This window comes from Ruditapes philippinarum, unplaced genomic scaffold, assembly GCF_026571515.1.
Source record: "Ruditapes philippinarum isolate M1 unplaced genomic scaffold, ASM2657151v2 ctg1904_1_1_1_1, whole genome shotgun sequence".
Lineage (NCBI taxonomy): Eukaryota > Metazoa > Mollusca > Bivalvia > Venerida > Veneridae > Ruditapes > Ruditapes philippinarum.
The window spans coordinates 240,120-259,861 of record NW_026866098.1 but is presented as its reverse complement, the minus strand read 5'-3'; the positions used below and the strand labels follow the sequence as shown (position 1 = coordinate 259,861).

Sequence of the window (19,742 nt, the reverse complement as noted above, 5' to 3'; positions counted from 1 at the left end):
TTCATCCAAATATTCTGGAAATTTGTCAAGAATGTTGTTTTGATGATATCTAAATCAAGTTCGAAGATGGGTCATGTCCGGTCAAAAACTAGGTCACAGGAGCTAAAAATAGAAAAAGCTTGTTAACACTCTAGGGGCTGCAGTTTTCATCCAAATATTTTTGGAAATTTGTCAGGAAGGTTGTTTTGATGATTTTTAGGTCAAGTTTGAAGATGGGTTATCTCCGGTCAAAAACTAGGTCACAGGAGCTAAAAATAGAAAAAGCTTGTTAACACTCTAGTGGCTGCAGTTTTGATTAAAATATTCTGGAAATTTGTAAGGAAGGTTGTTTTAATGATTTCTAGGTCAAGTTCAAAGATGGGTCATCTCTGGTCAAAAACTAGGTCACAGGAGCTAAAAATAGAAAAAGCTTGTTAACACTCTAATGGTTGCAGTTTTCATCCAAACATTCTGGAAATTTTTCAGAAAGGTTGTTTTGATGATTTCTAGGTCAAGTTCGAAGATGGGTCATATCAGGTCAAAAACTAGGTCATAGGAGCTAAAATTAGAAAAAGCTTCTTAACACTCTAATGGCTGCAGTTTTCATCTTAATATTCTGGAAATTTGTCAAGAAGGTTGTTTTGATGATATCTAGGTCAAGTTGGAAGATGGGTCATCTCCGGTCAAAAACTAGGTCACAGGAGCTAAAAATAGAAAAGCTTGTTAACACATTAGGGGCTGCAGTTTTGATCCAAATATTCTGGAAATTTGTCAGGAAGGTTGTTTTGATGATTTCTAGGTCAAGTTCGAATATGGGTCGTGTCCGGTCAAAAATTAGGTCACATTGCCCAAATATGGAAAAATCTTTATAACACACTAGAGGTCACATGTTTGACTCAGTTGTCATCAAACTTGGTCATGATGCTTGTTTTAGACATTGCTTGGATGCGGTTGTGTCAGGTGAGCGATCCAGGGCCATCATGGCCCTCTTGTTTTATTAAAGATTCAAACAGTTAGGCCGGATTAGGAAATGACATGTCCTAGAACCATATTACTAACTTACTTTATTCTAAGTTATGTGCAAAATAGTTATAAGGGATTGACTTGAAATTTATAACTTAGGGATTGACTTGAAATTTATAAGATGAATAAACAGGGAAAAGGATAAATACAGTGTTTTATTGATAGACAGAAACAAAGAATATTGTTTAAGTTTATTATAAACTAAGGATTCTTGGCCTGTTGGTCTAAACCCTGTCAAGGGCAAGTTGTTGTTTCTTAAGCAAAAAACCTTAGACTCATTTCTTAAGTACAGGTTGATTCAAGGAACAGAGGTGAGAACGTGTCTTTAAAGTTAAACTTATATCTTCTTACACAATCAAACTGAAATAAATTCTCTAAAAACTAATCATGTTATGTAATGTTTTTGTTGATTTCAGGTATTGTTGGTTTAAACAACATAAAGGCAAATGACTACTGTAATGTTATATTGCAGGTAAGTACACGTCTTGTAGTTTAAAGTCTATTTTATTGTTATAATGTCTATAGTGTCATGTCTGTATTATTACATTCATGCATAATTAAATGTTTTAAGTATTCAGCAAAATAAAGAATCCAAAAGCAGAGTAAGGAGTTTTATGTCTGTGTCAAATTGAATAGTATGACTGGTTATGATGATTGTAACATGACTTTCATACCATGAGTTGCACAAAATGAAAATTATTAAATGTGCCTTCAAACTTGAACTGAAATGAAATATAAAAAAATACCTTAAAATTGGAACATCAACATGTTCAGTGCCAACAAAACTTTCAAATTCACCATGAGTAAACATACATTTAGGCGCTTGCCATTCAAAAAAAGTGTTTTTCCAAAACATGTATAATTAATGTATTGAATAAATCAACAACCAGTGAATCAGTGAAAAAATAATAGACTTCATTCAGATTCTCTGTCTTATCTGGCCAAGATGTATTATAGTCTGTTCTTTATTGTGTAAGAAATATTTATATACTTCCAAAATGTACTTTTCTTATACATGCACTTTATAGTTAACCATGTCACAATAGTAATATTGTTATTTCTATATCTAAGGCACTATCACATGTGTCACCACTGAGGAACTACTTTCTACAAGAGGAGAGTTATAAAGGAATCAAGAGACCACCAGGTGACCAGATGTTTCTCGTGGTACAGAGGTTTGGGGAGTTGCTACGTAAATTGTGGAATCCACGTAATTTCAAGGCTCACGTTAGTCCACATGAAATGTTACAATCTGTTGTACTATGCAGTAAGAAGAAATTCCAGATAACACAGCAAGGTTTGTAGATATCTTCATATCATTATTTTAAAGGAAGGTATTGTAAATGTTGGTCAAGTTTAGTCGTCTTTGGCATTTTATATTTTAGGAGTTTGACTAATAGATTTATTTATACAGAAATCTGTTATTAATGGTTAGAAATAAATTCTTATGTAAAATATTCATTGAATAAGTCACAATAAACAAACAGTACCTTGTAAACTAGAACATAATCATATATTATTTTTTAATATGTCAGGAGATGCCCTGGAATTCATGTCCTGGTTTCTAAATGCTCTGCATGGAGCTTTAAATGGTACAAAGAAATTGAATAGCTCTATAATCAACAAGACATTCAGAGGCAAGATGAGAGTGTACTCTAGAAAGGTTCCACCACTAGAAATGGTGAGTACATTTAAATATTGTATAATGATATTTATATTAGACCAATGTTAAAGTCTTTTCAGAATATCAGAAACCTGTCACATTTTGGTCATTTCATTCTTCCTGACATGAGATTTTCCACCACTAGTTGGCTTGAAAGTTGCCATTTGACCTTAATTGAGTATGTGGTACTTCAAACTCAACAAAACAATGTTCACCTAGTTTTGATAAAAGATTTAGAACTCATAGTTGATGTATGTAATAGTTTATTAAGGTGGTATGTGGGAGATACAATAAAACATACAAAATTGAAATGAGACATATGGTACATTATGCAGAAATATTTTATGCTATTTTGTTGCTGCCTCAAAATAAGCAAAGAGATGTGTCAAAAAGTGTTACACATTAGTACTATGTTGTGTATAGTGAGTTCTAGCATTTGGTTGTATTGCATCATAAGGTTTGACACAACAATATACTAGTAATAATGTAAAATCTATCATACAAAAAGATGCTAACACAAGGAAAACAAATCCATTCATGAAGGAGAACGTTGCAGCATAGATACCGTTTGCTGTATATGAAGATATTAAATTACATATAACCTGTATTGAAGACAAACTAGAGAATAGAGCACCTTGTTTATCATTGTCTGTCATGGCGGACATTATTCCCCTGATCATTGGAATCAAGAGAACAGCTAACACTCCCACCACGGGTACCATATATATCATCACTGTAGATGTAGCAAATGCCTCTATCATATACGATCCTGCAGTAGATAGTGTACTGATTGCTGCAATAACTTGATTTGACATAAATCTTTGAAATACATGTAGAACAGATAATCCTATAATTCCCTTAGATGCATGCCTTACCATAGAGAATACACCAATTTGAGATGGCCCCCAACAAAATGGTTGTCCCAGGAAGTAAAGTGTTTCTAGAGTTGACCTATTTGTCTCACTTAACTCAGCAAATATGAAACACAGCAATAATAATATATAGCAAGTCCTCTTTCCTTTGAATTCTGCACTGTAATAAAACTGTGTTGATCTTTTCACTGTTGCTAGAATAGATTTTGATTTTGATTTCTTCTGATATGTTTCATTTAAACTTTCTGGTACAAGAAAAGCAAAAATAAAAAATCCAACATATGCAATAAAGATTGAGATAAGTCCAGTGTTGAAGAATCCAAAATTCCATGTGTCTATGAAATAACCAGAAAAAAGGCTTGATAAAACTGTAGAGATAACAATCACAATTTCCATCAAGACGATACCTTGTACCCGCTGGTTGTCCCCTGTAGTTATATCAGCAACATATGAAAATACTGAACTATATAGAGCGTAACTTGAACCTGTTAGGCCATCTAAAGCATAGGCTGCAGCAACAAACATAAATGACAGTTTGAAATATATCACAATAGTTATCATGCAGTAACGAAATAACATACCCAGAGATGTTATTACAAACAGAAATCTGCGACCTCGTGTGTCTGTTAGAGTGGGTAGTATAATGTTAGCAAATATCATGGGAATGTGGTGAGCAGTCGTATAAATAGCTAGCCAGAGTGCAGACTTCTGTTGCACAATCTTGTAGTGTTTATAGGTCTCATCAGAATGGTTGCTATGACTACATGCTGAAAAATTGTGTACAGAAGACATGTTTGGAAAATTTTCTGTACGAATTCTGTATTGTGTCCATTCATTAATCACATAAGTTTGAATTCCACCTCCAACTAATAGAAACAATACAGCAGGAATTATCATCACATATTTCAATTTAATGGAGTTGTCTTTCTTTGTATGTACATCTGTCTGCTGAATCAAGCTCCTCTCTTCATCAGACATATTTTCACATTTATTTTAAATCCAATGTTTGATTAATATTAAACTTGTATATTTACAAATGCTCATTTCAGTAGCTTGAAGTTTAAAAAAATTGTAAATATTTTATATATTAAACATCATGTGAATTTTATATTTGCAATCATTTATTGCTCTGCTTGTTATTAGAGTAGAGATAATTTGTTCTCATTAAGTTGTCCTCATTAAACCATGCATATGATATATCATTACATGATATAGTATGATATAATTTATCTCATATAAATATGTCTCACCTAATCTTAGTATAGGTCTGTTCATAAATTATCTACCACCACTTTGTTTGATGTTAATATGTATGTACATGTATATCATAAACATAACCTATAAGTTTCTGAAATTCTTAAATGAACTTTTTCAGCTTCCATTTATGTCCATCACTTTGAGGGATCAAAGATGAAATTTTATAGAAAGTCTGATTTCATGACAGCATCAGTCATACTGTATATTGAGCTCATTAACAATTACTTATATGAATAATAGTAAGTTGTTTAACATTTGACTGTACAATATGAGAATATATTAAGATGGTTACATGGCTATAGAAGCTGTATTTGATATTGCAACACATTCGAAATGCTCTTAGTAGGATTCATTCAGATACTTTTGTCATCAACAGCTTTTATCATTGATGTTACATGGAAAATGCAAGACACACTTAACCGTCCAATATAGGCAAATTATATGCATATTTTAAATAATTTAGCATCCAGTATGAGAATATATTGGATAGTCATGTGGTACAATTTAAAAACATTGATTGGATGTTAATAATTGATAAAGAATAATTAGAAATATTATAAAAAGTTTTATATTACGATCAAGTACTTATAAAATAAATTTTTATAAAGTGGATAAATATAGATCATGAGTATTGTAGTATAGATGATGGGTGTAGATGTTTGAATTAACCTATACTAGATAACCTATATATAGATTACAAGCTTTGATAACCTAATATAATAAATCACAGATTCTGACTGTGTAAATAAAAAAGGTGTGCTAAATATTATTTTTATCTACTGCTGGTTGTTACCTGATAATAAAACAAAAGAAAATATATCATAGTCATTTAGTTACTCACAAGCTAAGCTTTCAATGTGTAGGGATGGAGTTTGAGGGCTTAAAGTTAATGTATAGGGAAACTATAGCTTGATTTAGTACATTATTATGATTCATATTGTAACCGTACTACTGTAAACACTGAACACATTCTCTTAAAGTGAAGTAATTGTCTACATGAAACAAAATATTTTGATTCAAGCTCCAATATTTGAACATTAATTCAGATAACAGTTGTGTGATATTAGATAACAGTCCAGTGTAAGGGTGCTTTTCATCTTCAAACCTGATTTATCAAATTTGGGGAAATAAGAAACTAGAATCATTGATGATCATTAAGGTCCTGTCTGATCCTCAAACTGGCAGGGCGGCAAACTCTTATAAATAGTTTTGCAGTTTCTTTTTAACTTTTGAATGGAATTCCGTCAAATGAAGTCCTCTTTTGTAAAACTACAATGCAAAGAGCTTATATATTTGTTTTGCATTAAGCATTTCATAGCAGGCATCTAAAAAAAAAAATGGCAGCTTAGGTAAAAAAATGACAAACTCAACATGAGCTTATTTTTAACATTCAAAAATAAAAATTGTGAGCTTTTCTAGCAATGTATCTCAGGTGAGCGTCCAGGGCCATGATGTCCATCTTGCTTCAGATTTTTCTGCTGTATATTTGTTCAAAAGTCACTAGGATTTGCTACCCTGAAGTATATGTTAGTGTAACCTTGTTTTGACAAACATAAATTTGTCATATTTAATTAAAAGCTATTATTAATTATAACATAGTAACATGAGATCAGTGTAAGCCAACAAGAAACAAGTTAGTTAACTTTAGTTTTATATTTGTAATGTTGTATATTTACAGGCAGAACATGAGAAGCAGAAATTGTTACTTACAGAGGAATATCAAGAGACGATGTCTGAGATACCCTGGTTATATCTGACCTGTGACCTCCCAGCACAACCACTATATCCTGATGAATTACAGGAAAATATCATACCACAGGTCTGTCTTTATCACTAATCAGAAATCTTGTTTTCATTTCAACAATGAAAAAGTTACTAAAAAAGAAATTACATGTATATTGCTGTATGTGAAGTTAAAACATTTATTTCAACCAATCTACAGGATTTTCAAACTACTATTTATGCATGTGTATATATATCATTTTTTGATAAAGAATGAAAATTGTAATATGTACTTAAATTACTTGTGTACAGTGATGTGCAATAATTTTCTGTAACAAAAAAAAAAAGTTTTAGTCATAGGCAGACAATTTTATATAGTTTTAGCAGTTTTTAAACATGAACATGTCTATTCAGTAGCATTTAATTATTTTATCATGTAGAATTCATGCATAAAATGATTGTTTTAACTCAGTAATTTTTTTTCATATAATTATTCAATTTTATGACAGATGTACAGTATCTTTTATCGATGTCTTTTAAAATAGAGAAAGTTTTATCAAATGTATATATTTTACAAAATAAGTCGTAAGATTCATCTTAAATATATTAGATGTATGCTGTTTATCAAAGTAATGAATATATAACTTATAATAACTCTGTGTCTTACTCATGTTGCTAAATTAGTGTAAACACAAGTTCAGTCAAAAATATTTGAGACTGGATTTAAAGACTCCCTGTCAAATGTGACCTTTTTAGCTCACCTGAGCATGCTCAGGGTGAGCTTTTAGGATCGATGATTGTCCGTCGTCCGTCCGTCCGTCGTCCGTTCACATTTAGTTGTTAACACTCTAGCGGTCACATTTTTGCCTCAATTATCATCAAACTTGGTCAGGATGCTTATCTAGTTGATAGCTCGGATGAGTTCGAACATGGGTCATCTCGGATGAGAAACTAGGTCACAAGAGCTAAAAAAAGAAAAACCTTGTTAACACTCTAGAGGTCACATTTTTGCCTCAATCATCATCAAACTTGGTCAGGATGTTTGTCTAGGTGATAGCTCGGATGAGTTCGAACATGGGTCATCTCGGATGAAAAAGTAGGTCACCGGAGCTAAAAATAGAAAAACCTTGTTAACACATAGCGGTCACATTTTTGCATCAATCATCATCAAACTTGGTCAAGATGCTTGTCTAGGTGATAGCTCGGATGAGTTTGAACATGGGTCATCTCGGATGAAAAAGTAGGTCACCGGAGCTAAAAATAGAAAAACCTTGTTAACACTATAGCGGTCACATTTTTGCATCAATCATCATCAAACTTGGTCAAGATGCTTGTCTAGGTGATAGCTCGGATGAGTTCGAACATGGGGTCATCTCGGATGAAAAAGTAGGTCACCGGAGCTAAAAAAAAAAAAAAAACCTTGTTAACACTCTAGCGGTCACATTTTTGCATCAATCATCATCAAACTTGGTCAGGATGCTTATCTAGTTGATAGCTCGGATTAGTTCGAACATGGGTCATCTCGGATGAAAAAGTAGGTCACCGGAGCTAAAAATAGAAAAAACCTTGTTAACACTCTAGTGGTCACATTTTTGCATCAATCATCATCAAACTTGATCAAGATGCTTGTCTAGGTGATAGCTCGGATGAGTTCGAACATGGGTCATCTCGGATGAAAACTAGGTCACAGGAGCTAAAAATAGAAAAACCTTGTTAACACTCTAGTGGCTACTGTTGTGATCCAAATATTCTGTTAATTGGTCTGAAAGTTTGTTTTGATGATTTCTAAGTCAAGTTCGAACATTGGTCATCTTGGATGAAAAAAACTAGGTCACACCGCCCAAATATGGAAAACCTTGTTAACATTCTAGTGGTCACATTTTCGACTCAATTATCATCAAAACTTGGTCAGGATGCTTGTATAGGTAATTGCTTGGATGAGTTCGAAATCGCATGTGGAACTAGGTCACCGGAGCTAAAAATAGAAAAATCTTGTTAACACTCTAGTTGCTACTGTTTTGATCCAAGTATCCTTGAAATTGGTCTTAAAGTTTGTTTTGATGATTTCTAGGTCAAGTTTGAATATGTGTCACCTGGGTAAAAAACTAGGTCGCACTGCTCAAATATGGATAATCCTTGTTAACACTGTAGTGGTCACATTTTTGACTCACCTGTCATGAGACTTGGTCAGAATGCTTGTCTAGGTAATTGTTTGGATGAGTTTGATAAATCAGGTGAGCGATCTAGGGCCATCATGGCCCTCTTGTTTGTGAAGTCCCGCAGAAGGTCACATAAGACAGTCTTGACTGTATATGAGAACTGTCTTTTAAGTAACTGCACAGTATTTAATTTGCTGCATACATCAAGGTCTGTGGTCAATTGTTATGTGAAAAGTTGGCTGTAATTTTTGTCTAATATCTAGTTAATGTTTCTGTTAAATTGCTTTGTCAATGAATGAATTCTTGGTCAAGTCTTTAGAAATGAATTGTAAGTGAAACTGATAAAGCTGTCATAAAGAAGGCTTTAGCCAGTCATAAATTAAGAAAGGATATAATATATTGTAGGTTCCCTTTCACACAATTCTAGCAAAATTCAACGGTACTTTTGAGAAGGAATATAAAACATATAAAGATTCAACATTAAAGAGATTTGAGTTAACAAGGTTACCACCATACATCATTGTTTATGTTAAGGTAAGAGATAATTCTGTGTTGTTTAAAGTAAGTTTACTTTTAGTTTACTGTAAGAATGATTGTCATACTAGAAATTAACCAAAATATTTGAAAAATATAAGCAAATGTTTTATCGTTTATTGCAAATTGATAGAGCAAAAATATTTCTTTTTAGAGCAAAAATGTTTTTATGCCTCCACAAAGTGGGAGCATATAGCGGTGCACTTGTCCGTCCGTCCGTCCCGAAATCTTGTGAACGCAACTCCTCTTAAACCGGATGGCAGATTTTGCTTAAACTTACAGGGATGAACAACCTTAATGTGTAGATGGTAGTAAAGGAAGGCATTTTTGCTGCGACCAAATTTAACAGAATTATGGCCCTTTGTTGATTTTTTTCACTATATACTATATAGAAATCTTGTGAACGCAACTCCTTTTAAACCGGATGGCAGATTTTGCTTAAACTTCCAGGGATGAACAACCTTAATGTGTAGATGGTAAGGAAGGAATTTTTGGTGCAACCAAATTTAAAAGAATTATGGCCCTTTGTTGATTTTTTCACTATATACCATATAGAAATTTTGTGAACGCAACTCCTCTTAAACCTGATGGCAGATTTTGCTTAAACTTCCAGGGATGAACAACCTTAATGTGTAGATGGTAGTAAAGGAAGGAATTTTTGCTGTGACCAAATTTAACAGAATTATGGCCCTTTGTTTATTTTTAGTTTTCAACTTGTGGCACATGTAGTCCAAAAAATATTTGACCTAGAGTCATAAGATTGACATAACAGTGGCATGTGGGGGCATCTGTGTCCTATGGACACATTTCTAGTTTGTTTTTTATAATTAATCACTGTCTTGATGAGACAGAACAAAACTTGTCAGAATAATGGGAGTTCCAATTATTATTCATCTGACATATAGAATATTAAGTGTGTTTATGAGTTGACAATGCAGGTACAGTCAGCTATCGTTATCTCGACATCGCTTTTCTCGATATTTCGTTATCTCAATGGAATTTTGAAAGTCCCAATTTTCTTCCTTCTTTATCTATATTGAATATATTTGTTTATCTCAATATTTTTATTTCGATAGTTTCATTATCTCGATGTACAATTTCAGCCCCAACACTATTATCCTTAGTTTATCTCGACTAATAGTTTTCGTCTGTTCCCTTCAAACGTATAAAAAACACAAACTAGAGGATAACTGCTCTTTATCGTGTGTCATACTGATGAAAATGTTTGTAACAAGTTGAGCTGTTATTATAAAATTTAATATAATTAGCGCGTTGATTGACTTATGTCCAAAATGAGTGAATTTTACGTTGTCTATAAATATTCGAACATTATGACTTTAACTGTAAATGAAATAGTGAAATAGTTAACGTTATCTTTGCAATATTGTTTCACAAAATCAAAAAATATAACAGTCAAACAATCTCGGGAAGGACCCGTTAACTAGCCCAGGAGGATATCCAGATCAACCACCCTTAAAACAATGTTTTCACTATTTTGGGGTATTACTGAGTAAACCTCACTATGTGTTTTTATCACAGACACCAGATGTTCCGCTGGTAAACATCCGCTAATGTTATTTTATTAAATATTGACTTTGCGATACTAGGCTTATGAAAACAAGACATGAAGATATCATAGTTTATTTGACATAAGGATGCACATGTCTTGTAAAAATCAGTTTCTGCCTTGTTCAAACCCTAATATGTTTATCTCGACATTTCGTTATCTCGATATTATTTGGACTGTCGCGATGACTTCGAGATAACCAGAGTTGACTGTATGTGACAATACAGAGACTTTGCCTTTCTTCAGTAATTGAATTATTCTTCCTTTATCATGTAAAGTACAATATAATAAATTAATTGAAAAATATAAGGGGAAGTAATCAAAGTTGAATTTAAATGAATTAGACTGTGGATTGTTTACCTTGTTTTGAGTTTGTGTATTATTTGTGTTTTGCCAAGGCATGTGCATAGTTTAAAATATAATAAATCCTTCTTTCATTAGCATTTATAAAGGTATTGTCTTTATTTAAGTGATAACATAAAAGGCTATAAAGCTATCTTTAATATGAAACGTTTTAAGGAAATTTAAAAATGGTGAATTTATGTTATTTCCATTATCTTATGGTTGTTCCTCGTAGTGTTGTAATACAGAATGTTTGTTAAGTAACACACATGAAAATTGTGTGATTACAAAATAAAATATTTTAGAGCAACATATATGATATGTATTTTAAGTAGGTATTAACCTTTTAGCAATGATTATGTACATGCCCCATTTGCTCGAAAAGAATTATACATGTACCAACATATTTCTTCCCTAACAGGCATGTTTGTATTATTCTTTTTTCAAAATTCAAACCAAATATTTGTAATTTTGTGAATTGCAGGTAGCTGTAATATTAACATTTCATTCAGTTAAATGGATTATTTTTGTGTCATCTTAAATATAATACATGTGCCCTTGTACAGCTGGTATTGTTCATGGTGAGAGAAATATAGAATAACATTTGTAAAAGTTTAAAGATTTATAATAAATAGAGTAACAGTATAAATGTAATACTATTGTATAATTTCAGAGATTTACAAAGAATTTCTTTGTTCAAGAGAAGAATCCTACTATAGTCAACTTCCCAATCAAGTAAGTAGGGCATGTTTTTGTGAAAGAAAAAAATAGATTAAATTGTTGAGATTAGAATATTTTATTGAACTCTTTCAGAATCTTGAAATTTTTTATATCAAAGGTTTCATATTATTTTCACTACATAATGCTTTATGCATATATTTTATTATTTGTTTGCTTGATTTTTATGCCCCTGAAGCGTCCCAACTTAATTTGTGTCGGGACTGTAACTTTGTCATACATGGAGGGATTTTAAAATTACTTGGCCCATATGTCTACCTCATCCAGACAATTTGTTGCGTCCAAGAATTATGTCCCTACCTCAAAGGTCAAGGTCACACTATCATTTTGAAGTTTCACATTATTGCAGTTAGATTAAATAGGTACACACATTCGTGTCCGGACTGTAACTTCGTCATGCATTGAATGATTTTAAATTAACTAGGCATAATTGTCTCCCTCATCAAGACGATGTCTATCGTCCAACAATTACGTCTCTACCTCAAAGGTCAAGGTCACACTATCATTTTGAAGTTTCACATTATCACAATTAGAATTAATAGGTTCACACAAGCGTGGTCGGGCTGTAACTTTGTCATGCATGGAAGGATTTTAAAATAACTTGGCATAAATGTCTACAACATCAAGACGATGTTCGGACTGTAACTTTGTCATGCATCGAAGGATTTTAAAATACAAATGTCTACCACATCAAGACAATGTGTCGCGGCTAAGGCTCATTTCCGTCTGTCCGTGTGTCCCCACTTACAGTACACAACAATCATGTCCAGACTGTAACTTTGTCATGCATTGAGGGATTTTGAAATAATTTGGCACAAATGTCTATCTCATAACAACATTTTTTCGCGTCAAGGGACCACGTCCCTTTTTCAAAGGTCAAGGTCACACTTAAGTTTTGAAGGTTCATACTATCACAATTAAAGATTACAGGTACAATAATACAAAGAACAATATTAAGCAATTAGTTACTTTCATTCTCTTTTCTTTTCATAATACATACATGCTTAAGAAACCTTTTTGGGGGCATTCGTCACTTGGGTGACAGCTCTTGTTTGACATAATTTTAGAAATATGGAATATTTAATTTTCAAGGAACATAGATTTTGGAGATTTGTTATCACCGGAGGTGCGAGCCATTCACAGAAACACAACATATGACCTAATGGCTAATATAATCCATGACGGAGCACCAGGGCCGGGGAAGGGAACTTACAGGGCACATATACTACATAAGGTAAGTTGAATTCACTTTAGTTTAACAACATTTATCTAAGTCAGGTTTAAAACAAGTTTAATCACTTACATGTCCAGTGTCATTTCATGAAAGTAACAGACTAGGGTAAAACCTACGTTCCCTAGGTTGAGAGGACCACTAGGACACCCTCTCCCTTATATAGTATTATTATATACACTCTTTTTATGACAGGGATCTTTAATGTGTTGGCAAAACTGCATGATTTTATCATCCAAAATATGAAACTGAATACAGTCAACTATCGTTATCTCGACATCGCTTTTCTCGATATTTCGTTATCTCGATTAAAATCTGAAAGTCCCGTTTTTTCCCCTTCTTTATCTATATTGAAAATATTTCTTTGTCTCGATATTTTTATTTCGATAATTTCAGTATCTCGATTTGATATTTCAGCCCCAACAGTTATTTTCACACTATAATCCTTTGTTTATCTTGACAAATAATTATTCGTCTACCCCTCCCGCTAGAGGTGTGAAAAACACCAAGCGGATGGTTATCGCTTAAAGTGCGTGTCGTAATAATTAATGATGATATGTTTGTAAAAATTAAGTCAAGGTGTTTTGAAAAAATTGTTAATTAGCGTGTTGATTGACTTATGTCGAAAATGAGTGAATTTTATCGAATAATCGGTAAATTAAATAAACGTGCTAACTATTCATAAATTGTGTGCTTTTTGTGTCGCCTCTACGGAGTAGTGGCGACATATAGGGATCACTTCTCCTCCGTCTGTCTGTCTGTCCATCCGTCCGTCACAAAACTTGTCCGGACTACTCCTCATAAACTAGTGGTGCAATTTCATCCAAACTTTACAGGAATGATCAGTACCAAGTCTAGTTGTGCATATTATCAGCATTTTCCGGTTCAATGATTTTTGTTTGAGTTATGGCCCTTTAATAATTCTTATTTTTAAAGTTTGTCCAGACTACTTCTCTTATACCACTTATGCAATTTCAGTGAAACTTTACAGGATTGATCTGTAGCTCAAGTCCTTGCGCATATTGCTTGGGTTTTCCGGTTGAATGATTTTTGGCTGAGTTATGGCCCTTTGATAAAAAGGTGTTTTTTTCTGTGTGTTTGCCAGATACGCAAAAGCTTGTCCGGACTACTCCTCATAAACTACTGGTGCAATTTTATCCAAATTTTACAGGAATGAACAGTACAAAGTGGTTAGTCTAGTTGTGCACTGTCCGTCTGTCTGTCCGTCTGTCACAAAATTTGTCCCAACATGAAATTGGCCATCATGAGGCGACACATGTGATTACTGATCGCTCTTGTATAAATGTGCTATTTCTCTCACAAAATGATCGCTATGAAATGTTTTCATGTAATTTATATGTGTTATTATGCAATGTTAAAATACTAAATAGATAAAGTTAGAAAACAACGTTTATGTTTTAGTGGTATATAACTGAGTAAACCTCACTATGTGTCAATCACATAGCACCTAAATGCTGTATTTCCGCTGGTAAACATCCGCTAAATTATGTAACGAACTGTTAATTTTTATTATAAGAATTGACACAAGATAATGAAACATCGTACTTATTTGACTTATAAGGTATGCCCATGTCTTCTGTAAAAATTAGTTTTTGACAGGTTCAAACCCTCATACGTTTATCTCGACATTTCGTTATCTCGATATTTTTTTGACGGTCCCGAAGACTTAAGTCAATCAACGAGATAACGAGAGTCGACTGTACCATTATAGTGATGTGATTGAGAAGAAACAAAATGGAAATCTTTATTATTCATTTTCACAAAACATTTTCACAAAAAATCTTACGATTTTTCACTTACGATAAATCTTACAATAAAAACATCCCTAGCAACGTTCATTTGATATTGATGTGCATGCTCTTTATTTGATATCGGTTTAAAAATCAAGTAATAAAGAGTTTGAAATATGTATTGAACACAGTCAAATTTCAATAAGAACAAAAAAAAATGATTCAAACTAAAATATTTTCTATCTTGATTGAAAATAATTTTATGTATCTAAGTGATTCAGCTACTTTATTGCTAAGGTATTTATAAATAAAAAGGTGCCACTAGTACATGATGGCAATAAAATCGAACTCACAAAATTGTACAAATTATTAGTTTCAATAATACTATAGTATATTTCACATTTAAACTATTCATAGCCCTCTGTCATGACATCACAAATGTTTATGTTGAAAAATAATTATACGTTAATTTGTGTTATTTATAACATACTGTTTGCTTAACATATATTTGTCCTCCATTTTTTTTTTAGTTTTTATTAGCTCACCTGAGCACGAAGTGCTCAAAGGTGAGCTTTTGTCATCACTCTGCGTCCGTCGTGCGTCGTGCGTCCTTCAAAAAATGGCGTCAAACTTTTCAAACAATATCTCCTCCTAAACTATAAGGCCAATAATTGCAGCCAAACTTTACAGAAATGATCCTAAGAAGGTCCCGTTAAAAGTGTTCAAAAAATTAAATTCCATTGAAAACTCTGGTTTCCGTCCAACCAATAGAAAAAACTTTAAAAATCTTCTTGTAAGAAACTGCAAGGCCTAGAGCTTAGATATTTGGCATGAAACATCTTCTAATGAGTGCCTACCAAGTTTGTTCAAATCAAAGCCCTAGGGTCAAAATTGGCCCCGCCCCAGGGGTCATTGATTTTCCCTATATGCATATAGTAAAAACTTAAAAAATCTTCTTTTAAAGAACTCAAAGAGCTAGAGCTAAGATATTAGCATGAAACATGTTCTAATGGGTGTCTACCAAGTTTGTTCAAATAAAAGCCCTGGGGTCAAAATTGGCCCCGCCCCGGGGGTCATTGATTTTCCTTATATGTGTATAGCAAAAACTTAAAAAATCTTCTTTAAAAAAACCCAAATAGCTGGAGTTTAGCTATTAAGCATGAAACATCTTCTAGTGAGTGTCTACAAAGTTTGTTCAAATCAAAGCCCTAGGGTCAAAATTGGCCCCGCCCCGGGGGTCATTGATTTTCCTTATATGACTGTGAATAGCAAAAACTTAAAAATCTTCTTTTAAAAAACCCAGATAGCTAGTGTTTAGATATTAAGCATGAAACATCTTCTAGTGAGTGTCTACCAAGTTTGTTCAAATAAAAGCCCTGGGGTCAAAATTGGCCCCGCCCCAGGTGTCTTTGATTTTCCCTATATGCATATAGTAATAACTTAAAAAATCTTCTTTTAAAGAACCCAATGAGCTAGAGCTAAGATATTTAGCATGAAACATCTTCTAATGAGTGTCTACCAAGTTTGTTCAAATAAAAGCCCTGGGGTCAAAATTGGCCCCGCCCCTGGGGGTCATTGATTTTCCCTATATGCATATAGTCAAAACTTAAAAAATCTTCTTTTCAAGAACTCAAAGAGCTAGAGCTAAGATATTAAGCATGAAACATGTTCTCATGGGTGTCTACCAAGTTTGTTCAAATAAAAAAGCCCTGGGGTCAAAATTGGCCCCGCCCCGGGGGTCATTCATTAGCTTGACTTTTTTTTTTTTAGATATATAACTATTATATATATACATATATATTGAATATATATAAATGTATATATATATATATATATATATATATATATATATATATAGATATATATATGATATATATATATATGTATGTATGTGTATATATATATATATATATATATATATATTTCATATACATATATATTATATATATATATAGTATATATTCATATATATATACATATATATATATATATATATATATATATATATATATATATATATATATATATACATGCATTACATATACAACCAAGTTTGTTCAAATAAAAGCCCTGGGGTTTAAACTGGCCCCACTCCAGGGGCCTATATACAGGTGAGCGACTTTGGGCCATCATGGCCCTCTTGTTTAGTTTAGGTAAGAGATACATGATATTTTACTCTTAAGAGAGAAAAAAATGCACTTACGAACGGGGATAACCTATCGTAAAGTTACAACAGATTTTGCACTTAAGATTTTTTGTGAAAAGGAGATTTATCGTAAGATTTCTTTTACGATAAAAATTGTCGTAAGTTTTTTTGTGAAAATGTCTGCAGGAGACTATTTGTTACTTTAATTGAGAATTCTGGATTCTTTGTAAATAGGTGAAAGAATGTATAATTTCAAATACTAGTAAATTACTTTATTTGTTATTCAGCATTATGTTCCCAGTTTTCAATGATGTAAGTTATAGTATACATGCAAGATTTTCAATATATGATAGTTGATTTAAAAGTGTTTAGACAACATATTACAGAGTCAGTTTTATATTTCAGGGATCAGGTAAATGGTATGAGTTACAAGATTTACATGTAGCAGATATTCTCCCTCAGATGATCACACTATCAGAGAGTTATATACAGGTATACATGTTATATTCTAGCATTATTACATGAACTATCAAATCTGGGGCATCCATGCCCAAGTAGTTACGGTCATTGACTTCAAACCACTTGCCCCTCACCATTGTGGGTTCAGTCCAGACAGGTTTTGAATTCTTTTATGTGAGGAAAATATCCAGTTAGCTTACGGAACATTGGTGGTTTTACTCGGTAGCCTGTTCGTCACTGAAATAATACACATAAGAACACCCGAGGTCTTCCTCCTGCAGTAAAGCTAGAAAGTCGCCAAATGAACTATACTGTGTTGGTGTGACATAAAACCCAATAAATACTCTATTAAACCTTGTGTGTATCAATATGATAAGCTCTGTACTGGAACCAGTTGATCTGACCATTATTGAAAAACAACTGACATAATCAATCTAGTCCTAAAACTGGTCAATTATTCTTGCCAAAGTTACATGGAAAAATAAAATGTAATGTATTTATTAGAACGTATATGTTTAATGAAGGATTTAGTTAATTTGCTTTGTGACTGGTTTTATTTTATGTTTTTGGCACATATAAGACAAAAAAATATATCCATCAAAGTTAAAGAATTTTTTTTTGTATAATTACGGTACAGTAGACTTTTAACCCTCAACTTTAACTTGATAATATTCCTTTTGAAATAAGGAGATGTTTCATGTTTATCATAACCTTGGTGAAGTTAGGACACTTAAAACTGAAGAAGGCACTTACAAAAAGTCGAAATTGATATCGCATCAGATCATTAACTTAATAAATGTCTGTCTTAGATTACACAATAATCTTATCGTATATATTGTTGGTACTCATACTTTGGTTTGTTTTTCTGCATTTGAAAAACAAGATTTGTTTCTGTTTAAATGAAAAAACATAAATCTAGTAAAAACGTATTTTTATTGCATATTTGAGCCCACTTTAAGCAAAACAGGGTTTAGTATGAGATTTAAGGATAGTTGAGTGTCTGTCTGTTTCCTGCTGTATGACCTTGAAAATGTCTTCTTGAAAGTAGTCATCATAAATTTCTAAATTTTGGCTGGTTGTATTTCATTACAATTTTTTTTTTGGTCTTAAAGAGTTTCTTGATTCTTAATTATTTCAAGAAAAATAATTTTGGTAACCCTTTAGCTTTTGCCTTTAAAATAAGAGCTATATTTCAGAATATGGCTAATACACTGTATTGGGCACAACAGCTTGATCAATAAATTACCATACTGATTTTTTTTAACAGATGTTATCACAAAACTTAATCTACTTATCATGCGGGAACAGGACACTGACATCTTTCTAAAGATAGATTTCACAATGTACAAGCAATATCAGGCCAAATAAAATATGTAACGTTTGAAATATTTATTTCTTTTATTATTTCTGTTTTAGGTATTGATGTATTAAAGAGTAGTTGATTCATTCTATATGATATGTGATATTTCTGTATTGTCTAGTCATAAAATACAGCATTCACCCATACAGTCTAACATGTCTTCTAATTATGATATTTTTTTTTTTATCCATAGATCTTTGAGCTGAGAACTGACATACCAAACCCTGCATTTACAAAAGAAAAACCAGCCGGTACCAGTTCAAACTCCACAGAGAAACAAGGTGGGGTAAAAAACGGGAACCAGCAAACAGTTGACATGGATTTGAGCAGCTGAAAATCAACTCTATAAAACTGCAGAGTAAATAATAGTGCTCGATTACAGAGTAACAGATAAACAACGGATCTGCAGAGATGTAGTGAACATGGTCGTTGTAGCAATTGTGAACGGTGACATGAATGTAGTTTAACATGTATACAAATGATTTAAAGTTATACATGTGGTTTTTGTTTTGTTACCTGGGAAAGCTACCATAATTGTCAAAAGAAAGGAAAAATGAAACAGCACATTATAAAACTTGCTGCAAGAGAAATTGATTGTACATATAAAATTGTTAATTTCTGTTAAAGAGCCATTATTTGTGTGGGGTACTGTGCACAGTGCTTTTTTTTGGAAAAAAAATACTAAAAAATACAAAATAAAATCCTAAAAGAAGCATTTTATTTATTTAGTTTCTCTCTTTAAGTAAAGAAAAGTCCTCTTAAATTTCTTGATTATTGATGGTTAAATTTGATGTAAGAAGGTTCAAATTTGTATGGAACAATTTGTGAATAAACAATACTGATCTATTAAAAATTGTATTGTTGCTGTAAACATACCAGTAACATTGACCCAAACTGCCAACCTTTCTACTTGGTTACTTATGCTCCAAGCTCGGGCCA

At 32.5% G+C, this 19,742-nt stretch overlaps 2 protein-coding genes across 2 annotated transcripts in view; one reads left to right on the top strand and one right to left on the bottom strand.

The window, feature by feature from the left end:
• Positions 1 to 19,516, top strand: part of LOC132731312 (ubiquitin carboxyl-terminal hydrolase 39-like) — a 30,876-nt gene extending 11,360 nt beyond the window's left edge. The window contains exons 5-13 of the mRNA XM_060717477.1: positions 1,419 to 1,474; positions 2,074 to 2,299; positions 2,538 to 2,683; positions 6,473 to 6,613; positions 9,081 to 9,209; positions 11,792 to 11,853; positions 12,949 to 13,090; positions 17,390 to 17,476; positions 18,997 to 19,516. Coding sequence (XP_060573460.1) covers positions 1,419 to 1,474; positions 2,074 to 2,299; positions 2,538 to 2,683; positions 6,473 to 6,613; positions 9,081 to 9,209; positions 11,792 to 11,853; positions 12,949 to 13,090; positions 17,390 to 17,476; positions 18,997 to 19,137 — 1,130 coding nt within the window. The 3' untranslated portion in view covers positions 19,138 to 19,516. The remainder of the gene's footprint in view (positions 1 to 1,418; positions 1,475 to 2,073; positions 2,300 to 2,537; positions 2,684 to 6,472; positions 6,614 to 9,080; positions 9,210 to 11,791; positions 11,854 to 12,948; positions 13,091 to 17,389; positions 17,477 to 18,996) is intronic.
• LOC132731306 (lysosomal proton-coupled steroid conjugate and bile acid symporter SLC46A3-like) lies at positions 2,951 to 4,656 on the bottom strand. Its single transcript, XM_060717465.1, has one exon. The coding sequence runs from the start codon at positions 4,513 to 4,515 to the stop codon at positions 3,061 to 3,063; it is 1,455 nt and encodes a 484-aa protein (XP_060573448.1). The 5' UTR covers positions 4,516 to 4,656; the 3' UTR covers positions 2,951 to 3,060.
• Positions 19,517 to 19,742: the final 226 nt, after the last annotated feature.